Raw genomic sequence first — 10,750 nt, forward strand, 5'->3', positions numbered from 1 at the left:
TCAGCCTGATGAACGAGTACAATGAATCATCTCAGTAACAGCTAAGTTAACTGACCTTTGGGTCAAATCCAATTTGAAGCTTTAATTATTAGATGTACTGTGAAGTGTTTTCTCTGTCCTTGGCAGAGTCTTCCCGTGACCAAGCTGAACCCAGAGGTTCAGGCAGCTTCAGATGTTATAAAAGGTCATATTGAACACCTGTGCCTTGGGGATACAGCTTCTGCTTTACTATTACTGACCAAGCAGCAGCAAATACGGTTTGTCAGCAGTCTGAAATTAGGAATCATTAATCAGTTTTGGTTTCACTGCTTTCTTGGGGAAGGAACTATAGGAAACCCTCATAACACCATGGTCTGCATTTGGCAGACTGACCTTGCATTGCTTTCAAATAACAGTGTGATCACTATGCTCTGCACCAGTGAGTTATCTCCCCAAGCTGGCTCTTGCCTCCACTTTCCCATTCTCACCTCCTCTCTGTGAGGGCTGTGTGTCATTAGTTGTCTCACGCAGCTCCACAACTTCAGCATGGAGATAAAGGACAAGCAGCCATATCAGAGCTGAGCATCCCAAGATTGCCATAGGAAGTGGAAATCTTTATTTCTGAGGAGACACTCTGGTTATATCCTTGAGATACATCCTAGCCAAATCCAAGCCTGTGGAAGCTGCTGCCCGCATCCCAGTTTGGCAGCAGACTGTCTCCTGTGATGTTACACTGCTGAGTACTGCACGCTGGGGGTGTCACTCTGGTGCCACTCACCAAGGGCATTTTGTTTCTATTTCAGGCCTCCCAGGGGAGCCTGGTTATGCCAAAGATGGGATGCCAGGACCTCCTGGCCCTCAAGGTGAAGCCGGTGTGCCGGGTCTGTCAGGGCCCCAGGGACCCCCAGGAGCCAATGGACAGTGTGACCCCTCTCAGTGCGCTTACTATGCAAGCCTGGCTGCCCGGCCCTCCAACGTCAAAGGGCCATAGTGTGCAGGGGGCACCCCCAGACTTGTCTTGAAAACTTGAATTCCTCACACCTGCCAAGAGCTCTCCAGTGTCTTCAGCTGTGTTTCTTTCGCGGGAGGCCTTCTAAAGCCAACAAATGCTGCCGGTCGGTCAGATTATTTTTATGAATTATAATTATTATTATTATTATCTTTGATGTGATATGTGAACTTTTGTTTGTTTGTTTTCTCTAACATCAGGGCTTATTAAAATGTTAAAAATAAGTGGGTTTTTTCCTCTTTTGAAGAGCATATAATAGCAATACATTGTGTGTGACTGTTTATGCAAAACCATTCCAGTGCCAAATTTTTTATCTGTTACCTGATTAGTTCTTTCCAAAGCTTTATTCCTCACCTTTCAACTGAAATAAAATGCTGCAGCCTGGGCCATTAACTGTGACACACAGGCACAGGATTGTTGGTGCTATTTGCCATCCACATGGAGGGGAGCAAGATAAAGTCATACCAAAGCTGGAAAAGGTCTCTAGGACATCCAACTCCCAATGGACAATATTGAACACCTAGTGTATGCTTTCCAGAAAATCCCTGTTAAATTTGATATTCTTCTGCTCATAAATGAATCAATATTCTATAGGAGCTACTTTTCATGGAGTCATGTGGGATTTCATAGTAAAGGCCTGAAGGGACGACTCAGAAGATCTAAACTTCTCTGTACTCAAGAGTTTTGTTCCAAGAAATGGAGCTTACTTACCTCTGTCAGGGAGATTACTTTTCAAGGCTATCCTCTGTCAGGTCAAGGATGCCAAATCCCCTGTGCACTGCCAGCACATGCACAGCTCTCTACCACTGCTTCACCCAAAAATCAGCCAGAGAAGCGTAGAAAGTCCCCTGCTATTAAAAACTCAGGAAGCCAACTGTGACCAAATTCACTGTTTTGGTTGATCCCTTATGACCATAACTTGGCAAGCTGTGTTAGTTTGAGAGCTGGTGCATAGTGCAGGCTGGTCTAGGAGGATGTTGATCTTTGATGAAAGGATCAGAGCAAAGAGATATTCAAAAACATGGGAGAAATTGTGTTTGAGGGTGAAAGCTTCAAGCCAGACAGTTGCCATTTCTCCCTATCAGCTAATTGTCAAAACCAGCCTGAGAATGCAAAGACAAAGTAAAAAAGGGGATGGAGTCTGAAAAGACCTTCACAATAGGTCATTTGTGAGCTTAATCCTCTGACCAAGCCATGCTCACCCACTAAGTGCAGATCTGAGAAGTGATCAGGCCTCAGATATGTGCCAGCCAGCAAAGCAGCTGCATTTTCTGCACAAAGCAGTTTGTAGTGAGAGATGTGAGTAATGGAGCTGACACAGGCACTAAATGCTGAATGTGTTTGGGAATCTCATCTGCTGTTTTGGAGGCAGAAAAGAGGAACCCTGCCCTGCTAACACATTCACCACATGGCATGGTGCTTCCAAACTGGCCAGACCAAGCAGAAGACACAGCTGTCAATAACCAGCCCACAGTCAGACCCTGAGGCTAAAGCTCAGAGATAAGCATTTGCCAGCCTTGGAGTTTTTTCTCAGTAGAGATAAAATTTGCCTCTGCTTTACTGAAAAATGAATTTAAATAACAAGTACAAATGCCAGGGTTAAACAAAGTCTTTACTGTGTAGCTCTCAATGGTGCTATTTTTGCTATTTCCTATGCAAATAAACTCTTTGATTTGATTTTACTGTGTTTCTTGCTATGGAAAGACCAATCAAAGTGAAAATACCATGACGTGAAAAGCTTACCACTTCTAAGTAATTCTCAATGGCATATCTGTTACTGTACTACATCTTAGGTTAGCTTGCTGGATTTTAGTATTAAGCAAACATGTTGATCACATATTTAACAGAAACACTTTTTTTTTTTAAGTCCAGGCTGAGATTTCATCCTCCCAGTGGTGAGGTAGAAGAGGGTCCCTATTTGAGACCACCTCCTAACATGGGATGAGACATTGTTTTCAGTAAATGTAGTGGTAATGAACAGGTGTTATGGAGGTCAAACATGTTAACTGGGACATGCAAATTTGACATTTAATTCCTGTCATGATGGTGACCCCTTCATCTCTACAGGCCCTCTCTCATCATGTGTGTCTGATGTGCCATGCATGTCAAAGAAAACGGGATATACATAATGATGTTCCGTTAAACAAATTTCAAGGTCTTTAACTCCTGTGAGGTCATAGAAACATAAAATAATTTGGGTTGGAAGGGAACTCTAAGGGTTATTTAGTGCAATCCACAGTAGGAGAGATGGTGCAGTGACATCCAGTTGAAGGAGAAGAAAGGGGTTTTTTTTGATAACCCTTTTCATTTTAATGTCTGTGGGAGCCATTTCCAAGAGTTTGTGTTAGGAACACAAGGGACACACTTGCATCTTTAATAGCAATTGAAAAACCTGCATGAGTTAGACACAGACTACATCTCTGAGCATTTTCCACCCGTAAAAGGGGACACAGCCTAATTCCCTTTGCTCCAGCATATTCCCTGGCATATAGCTAACTGTTCAGTCTGTTCCCAGAGACACCCCAGACTGTCTCTGTGCCCTGAATTCAGTGGGTGCCATTTCCCTGCTTTTTCATAAACCTTGTTTTCTCTGCAGCCAGTTAAATGACATTTACCAGGCAGAATCTGTCATTAGAGAGCAGAGTACAAGATGTGAGCTGCAGACACAGATCAAGACCCGTGTTTTTACTCACCCAGATTTTAGTTATCAAAGGGAGGTTTCTATAGCTGCCACCTCTTACAGAAGCAAGCCCTACAGGAATGTGCCTAAAAGGACACCTGCAATAACAGGTAAGAAAGGAGGGTGTATTTGGAGGATTTCAAAATCTCCACAGGTTTTTCTTCAGTCTGTTTGTGTGTATTTGCAGTCTTTGGAAAGGCGGCCTGAGATTACTTTCCAAAGTAGGTCTGCCATCTGGGAAGCCAGTAAACCTACAAGTACAGCCCTGGGCATGGTCAGAAGCTGCCTTCCAGAAAATGCAGGTGCTTCTGTGGCTGAGCAGATGACTGTGTGTGTATTGTCTGTCCAGCACTGTGCAAGGTGAACACATAGGCAGGAGGTGACAGGTAGGGCAGGAACAGTTCTGGTGGCTCTTTCCTAACCACCCTTGAGTAAGGGAAAGTTGTGGCTTTGGCATCTCAGTGTTCCTGTCTCTGCGACCAAGTGTGGTAAATCACCATGTTCACTGAGTCTGAGCTTTAAACGTGGGAATAGGCTGATTTTTTTGGTGGATTTTGTTTCGGCCCTGTGGCAATGTACTGCTAAAATTGCATTAGAGAGCCAGACAATATATTATTCAGACTTTTAAAAGGTGCACATGGGATTTATGGCACCACTGTCAGTTGCTCTTTTTTTCCTTTTTTTTAAATCATGTGTAAATTACTGTAATTATAGCAAACAGACCATTATTTCATTCAATTTTTTGCCTGTCAAATAAACAAATTACAAAGACAGAACAAAGCAATGGGATCATTTAGGTAATTTTTTTTTTTTTTGGTGTTAAATTATTTAACAATTTCTATTTGTTTTCTAAACGGTTTTGAATTAGCTGCTTCTTGGAAGCTATATCAAATGCCTGTGGGGTTTTTCTTTTCTTTCCAGAGAGACAATAAAAATACTGTGGCAGCTAAGCCCAAACTCTGTGCTTTGACCACAGAACTGGATAGGAGATGAACACAGATTTTACATTCTGGGCAATTAACAAAAACCAAAAAAAATTAGAAAAATTATTTTTTAAAAAAGCCCTGTCTTCTCTCAGTTCAGTCTTTTAATGTGGAAACTGGCCAAGCTCTGCCCTGTTAAAGATTGCATTTGACATCTTCTGGAGCAGGACTTGGTGCCTAGGAATGGCTGGTGTCACCATCCACAATATATGAGGCCAGAGACACTGATAGGGCCTGGCAGGTATGATGCAGGGTCTAGGGGAGCCTTTCCAGAGCTTCAGTGGGTGACCCCAGGGGAGAGCACGTCAAGTAATGTAAAATGTCTGTGTCTGGGTATGTCAATCCCATGCTCAGTCTCTCACAGGGAGATTTCAGTCACAGAACATAGAACCATAGAATATTCATAGATGGAAGGGACCCACATGGATCATCAAAGTCCAACTCCTTGACTTTAAGGAGTCAAGCTTTAAGGAGCTGTCAAGTGGCAGCTGCACTCAGGTGGCTCCAGTGAGAGCTGTAGAGCCTGGAGATCCATTCAGTTTGTCCTAAAGTATTCATCTGCAGCACTCTGAGACGTGTTGCCTACATTAGCTACATCTCCATGGAAAAGAGATCTTCTGGTAGTTGTCTTTATCTGCCACCATCAGTAACTCACATCCCCCTGAGCCGGTGTGGGGATGTTCATATTTCAGGTGATGATGGTGGGTCAGAAGCTCTGTGACCAGCCAGGCTGCTCAGGGGAGAGGGGCAAGATTATGGCAGGAACTTGTACTGTCCTTGGGCAATGAAAACTTTCTTAAAATTACTGCACTAACTCAGCAGTTACAACATAGACTGAAAAAACATCTACTTTCAGCCTCTGTGAGCTGGAGCCCAGTGCTGAGGAGGGTTTAAGGTGGCTTCTCCATGGCACAGTAGGAAGAGCAGGATAGGGATGAAACCAGTTTGGAGTTGAAGGCAGGCTCCTGCCCCAGTCTACAGCTCTGTGCAGGACTGAGCATCCACCAGAGACCACCAAGAGTCCTCCTTGCTGCTGCTTTTGCAGAGCTGCTGGCAGAAGAGTCTATCAGCCACCCAGTTGCCTTCTACATACTAAATTTGGTACCTGAGGCCTTTAGGGCAATATGGGCCCATTGGAGTTTGGATTTTTCTTTCAAAACCTTTGTAAACAGTGAAGTTGAATCAAGAAAAAGCCTGCTTAATTTTCTTGATTTGGTTTAAACCTGGAAGTCACATACATGGTAGATACTTGTCTTCTGACTTGTGAAATGGGAACAACTGCTTAGAAAAGCATGAAGACATGATGAAGAGGAGACTGCTTTTGGTAGTTGCTTTACAAAGCAGATTTTTGTTCTAAGGGTTAACATCTGAATACCCTGCAGGGCTTGGCTCCACAATATTAATGCTGGCAATGTTGTTGAAGTTTGTCTGAAGTGAGAATGAGACCATCCCACTAGGTCTCTAGGGGATTATGTGTTGAAAATTTAGGCTCTTGCTTGGTACGTTACATTTTGTTACATGAACTTTATGTAGGAAGTACAATAGGGACAATTGGGAACATTAATCATACTCCCAACAGTCCTGTCAGCGTCAGGAAGAAGGATGTCCTGCAAGATGGAGCAGAGAAGAACCTGACACCTTTGTAAAGGAAAACACAGAGTCAAACTCCAGGTTTGAATAAGTGCAGCAAGAGAACAGTGCCAAAAACCAAAGAAACTTCTTTCTGGCCACAGCTTTGTCTCTGCATGACATGCTGTCTGAAAGACTCGTGTTTGGAGTTGAAGAGAAAAGCATGTTCAAACAGAAGGGAGCACATACAGCAATTTGGTTTATTTCACAGGACAGATGTATTTGACAATGTGTTCTTAGAGACACATTTTTCCCCTTAGCAATGTGGGGGATGGCTTTCACCCAAGTCTGAAATTATTATCAGTGCAATAACTTATTTAGCACCTTCTTGATGGGAGTAGAGTCTTATTTTTACAGTTATTTGTGAGGTCTGTTGGAAAGCAACCTTTCTCTGCAAGTGAAAATCTCACTTTTCCTTGGCTGCTGCATTTGTGTCTGATGTACAGATATTTCTAAGTCATTGTACCCTTTCATGCCTATGAAAAATTATTAAACTCTCTCAAGTTGTGCTGAATCTTTTCCATGTAAAATACATCCCTGGAAAGATATAAGGCCAGGTTGGATGGGGACCTGAGCAACCTGGTCTAGTGGATGGCATCCCTACCCATGGCAAAGGGATTGGAACAAGATGATATTTAAGGTCCCTTCCAACCCCAAGAATTCTGTGATTCTGTCCCGGGAGTCTAAAATGCCTAAGCAGCCTCACAGGCAAGTAATATGGTTTTCTCTTACAGAGGCTGAAAATTTATCTGGAAGAAATCCAGGGCTTGATTTCAATATAATTATGGTATTTGCACTCTGAATCAAAGTCAAGGGTTACAGCTGGTATATGCCAAGCCTAAAAATGTATATTTCTGGGTGAAAACCAATTAGAAAGCACTAGAATCAAGGAAGTAACAGAATTGAACAAGAATCCCCAAACACTTATGCCAACATTGTCTGAATAGACAGCTACTACCACTCACCCCCCACCTGTGCAGCCACACATTCCCCTGGGGCTGGAACACAGGTTCCAGAAAGTTCAGGACCATCCTGGCCTGAGACAATCAGTACTGAGGAGGCTGTGAAAGCAAAGCTGACATGCAAGACCTGACCTTCACAAGACCTGACCTGGTAGATCCGCTTAGACTACACCTCTATCACATTGTCTTCTGCCTCTAATGACCTGTGGGGTGCTTTGGAGACCTCTCTCCTTGTGAAGCATTTGAAATGGCTGTCCTAAGCAGCTTTTTAGCTGAAAGTCTTAAGGATCAGAGGATGAAGGAAAAGAGGTTGACTTTTTCAGCCTGAGGCTTCAAACCCACAATTTTCTCCTTCCAGAAAAATGCCTTGCTCTCTACATCACATGCTGTGCTGAGTGGCTTGGGATAAACCTGGCATTTTAAACATCTACAAAACCTTTGACAGCAAGGAATAAATATGCCAGAGCAAGTGCAACACAAGAAAAATGGTATCTCTATATTGTAGGGGTTCACATACTTAGCAGAAGGGAGGAGGAACTTCAGATTTCAAAACTGATCCTTTATTGTGTTTGCTGAATGTTAAAGGCACAAACTGACCTGAGGACAAGGTATATTCATGGTTCCCAGTTCCCAGACCACCAGCTATTACTCTGTCTTCTTCTTGTCCTGTTTACTATGTGCCTTTTCTACTCTGCCTTGCTGCTTCCACTGCAATCCCAGTCAATGTGAATTCTTCAGGCAAAGGCACCCTTGATGCTTCCAGAAGGAGACAGCTACACACAAGCAGAGATTTGAACACATCTGAGGAGAAGCAGAGGCAGTTTTCCCTGTCTGACCACTGCTCACTGGTTGCAGCCATGAGAGGCCATGCCACTGTCCAGGAGCTGGGTCTGTGTGCTCTGCAGAGCAGGAGGGGAAACACTTGATCATGTGAGAATACCAAATGTTTACTCAGTGGGATGTATCTGAGCAACTCAAACACTCTGTATGTGTGTTGGTAACGTGCCCAGCAGAGCAGAAAGCTGACAGAGAACCTTGATCCACCAAAAACCTCAGAGCATGCCTGTGGAGCATGCAGGTAATTGTGACTGAGTCTCTGTTCAACCAGCCACTGTTCTGGTGGGATATGGGTACAGTCACCTCTCCCAGATGTGCCTGTCCAGGTCCTGATCCACTCTGGAGGTACCTTACAGAGCATGATCCGAAATATAAAGGGAAGAAGAAACTCAAGATCTCTGGCAGAGAGCTGCTGTCAGTTCCCATACAGGTCTTTGGCTTGGACCAACTGCAGGTGCTGGAGATGAGCCCAGAACGCGAGAGCTGTCTGAGGTACCGGATGGAGCAGCTTCCCCAGGAGATCGGCCGTCTGAGGAACCTCACCTGCCTCTACGTGGACTCCAACAACCTGAAGAAAATCCCTGCTGAAATTGGCACTTTGAGCCGCTTGGAGAGGCTCACTCTGAGCAACAACAGACTGAGCTCACTGCCTGCAGAAATGGGGGCACTCCAAAGGCTGCGCAGCCTCCACCTTGCCAACAACAGCCTCACTGAGTTGCCTGCACCCCTCTGCCAGCTGAGGAGCCTCACCTTTCTGGATGTGAGTGACAACAGAATAGTTACCATCCCCTCCAGCATTAGGCATCTGGAGAAACTGGAAACGTTGCTATTGCTCTTTAACTCACTGGAGAGCCTTCCTGAGGATGTCTGCCTTCTAAGGAATCTGCACACACTTTGGCTGGGAAACAACCATCTACGGTCCCTTCCAGCAGCCTTTGGGGAGCTGGTGAACCTGGACTGGGGATACAACTACTGCTCATGCAATTTTGAGGGGAATCCACTGGAGAGTCCTCCCCCTGAAGTCTGCAGCAGAGGCCCTGAAGGGATCAGAGACTATTTCTCATCACTTCGTAGGATTTGGAGAGACTAGACCACTGGTGTCAGTCCTCTTGAAGTGACTGTAATGGATTTATCCTGTGCAAATCATCTGCACAAGCAAAATGTGTTTTAAGACAGAAAGGTCTGGTGAAATCACTCTATGGAGCTCAAAAGCTTTCTCTCTACTGTAAGGTGATTTCTATGACAGTCTTATGTTTGTTTGTTTGTTTGTTTGCTTGTTTGTTTGTTTGTTTGTTTTAAACTAGCATTGAACAGTGGTGTGCACCTTTCAAAAAGTCATCCGGGACAACTGTAATCTTTTTTTCATATTTATAGTTGCATAGACTTATCTCAGGAAATGTTGCAGACAAACATCCAGTCTGAGAAATTGAGCAAATCTGAAAGCATAGAGTCAGGTAAACAACTGGTATGTAAATAGCAATAATCTGTACTCTTTGTTTGCACACTGGGTTGGGGCTTGAGTCTGGACTAGATGTAAGTACAAGCTGAGATTTCTGGAAGCTTTTAAGGTCATACTAACTTGTAAATTTGGCTTTGCTTCAGGTAGCCCAGAATCTCATAATTTTCCCTGGTATTTTGCATGAAACACACAGGTTGAATCAGATAAATTTTGTCTGGCTCTGGATAAAAAACAACCTGTATCCATGTCCCACAAGATATTGTGCAATGTCGTCATTCCTTTGGCAGGACATAGTGCATTTCTCCTGAAGAGCAGCATCAGCTGGCTCTGCAGAGTTCACAGTCAGGGCTGTCACACTCTCTGGAGGTAGCACGGACCTGGACTTGATGTGTCAGCCCATCCAGAGCAGACCTCAGCAATACAGCTCCTTGGAGCTTGGTGATGCACAGCGGTATCCCAGATTTAAAGCAGGCAGCACTAGCAGAAAAAGTTTCCACTTTCACTGAGTCTGGGAAAGTGTTCAGAGCTGTTAAAATATGAGTATGCAAACTTCCTGCAAGGGAACATTCTGAGAATCCCTGTCATAATCATAAAAAGCTTCATCAGTGTTACATTATGGAAATTTGCTGAGACTCCTTTCTGTTTCATTTTGCTCTCTCTTCCCCCTATCATTATTTCCCTCCCACCTCTCTTTAACTTTGCTCTTCGTGGGTGTTTTCTCTGTGGCTACTCCCTCTGACATTTGTGTTTCATTATTTTCTCATCATCAAAAGCTTCTCATTCCCTTATAAATCTTTTTCTTTGCCCTCTGTCTCCTTTGTTTCCTAGTTCTTCTTTGGCCAACACACAGAAAGATGCAGTTGTGTGTCTTTCCTGGAAGGAAGGGCTGAGTCAGGCCTGGTGGGAGCTGAGCGTGTTCTTACAGCACTCAGAGAAAAAGGGAGAAAGGCAGAGACACTGATACACAGGCCATTAATTCTCTTGTTCAGTGTCCTGTCATTTTTTTTCTCCTTATAGCAAAGATCAGCACAAGGAGATATGAATCAATGCTGAAATTTTTCTGGGTGACAGAAGCACAACTCCAGATATGCTTAACACAAGCTCATTTTTACATTGCTCTGCCCCTGACCTCTGTGAATTTTTCAGACCAGCTGTGACTTTTTGGTGTCATGCTAACCAGATTCATTATATCACACAGAGATAAATGAGTGC

General features: G+C 43.9%; 2 protein-coding genes across 2 annotated transcripts in view; both read left to right on the forward strand.

Moving 5' to 3' along the window:
• The window catches only part of COL22A1 (collagen type XXII alpha 1 chain), a 201,780-nt gene extending 199,486 nt beyond the window's left edge, over nucleotides 1–2,294 (forward strand). Inside the window, exon 65 of the mRNA XM_066203455.1 lies at nucleotides 783–2,294. Coding sequence (XP_066059552.1) covers nucleotides 783–970 — 188 coding nt within the window. The 3' untranslated portion in view covers nucleotides 971–2,294. The remainder of the gene's footprint in view (nucleotides 1–782) is intronic.
• A 6,020-nt stretch (nucleotides 2,295–8,314) lies between these two features.
• On the forward strand, nucleotides 8,315–9,169 carry LOC136300816 (uncharacterized). Its single transcript, XM_066203466.1, has one exon. The coding sequence runs from the start codon at nucleotides 8,315–8,317 to the stop codon at nucleotides 9,167–9,169; it is 855 nt and encodes a 284-aa protein (XP_066059563.1).
• The last annotated feature ends 1,581 nt before the right edge of the window (nucleotides 9,170–10,750 follow it).

This window comes from Chamaea fasciata, unplaced genomic scaffold (assembly GCF_029207755.1).
Source record: "Chamaea fasciata isolate MVZ Bird 193981 ecotype frontalis unplaced genomic scaffold, bChaFas1.0.hap1 SCAF_1, whole genome shotgun sequence".
Classification (NCBI taxonomy): domain Eukaryota; kingdom Metazoa; phylum Chordata; class Aves; order Passeriformes; family Sylviidae; genus Chamaea; species Chamaea fasciata.

Bases quoted from the DNA above. Each gene is read 5' to 3' on its own strand.
- LOC136300816 (XM_066203466.1), top strand. From the start codon at position 8,315: ATGCAGGTAATTGTGACTGAGTCTCTGTTCAACCAGCCACTGTTCTGG.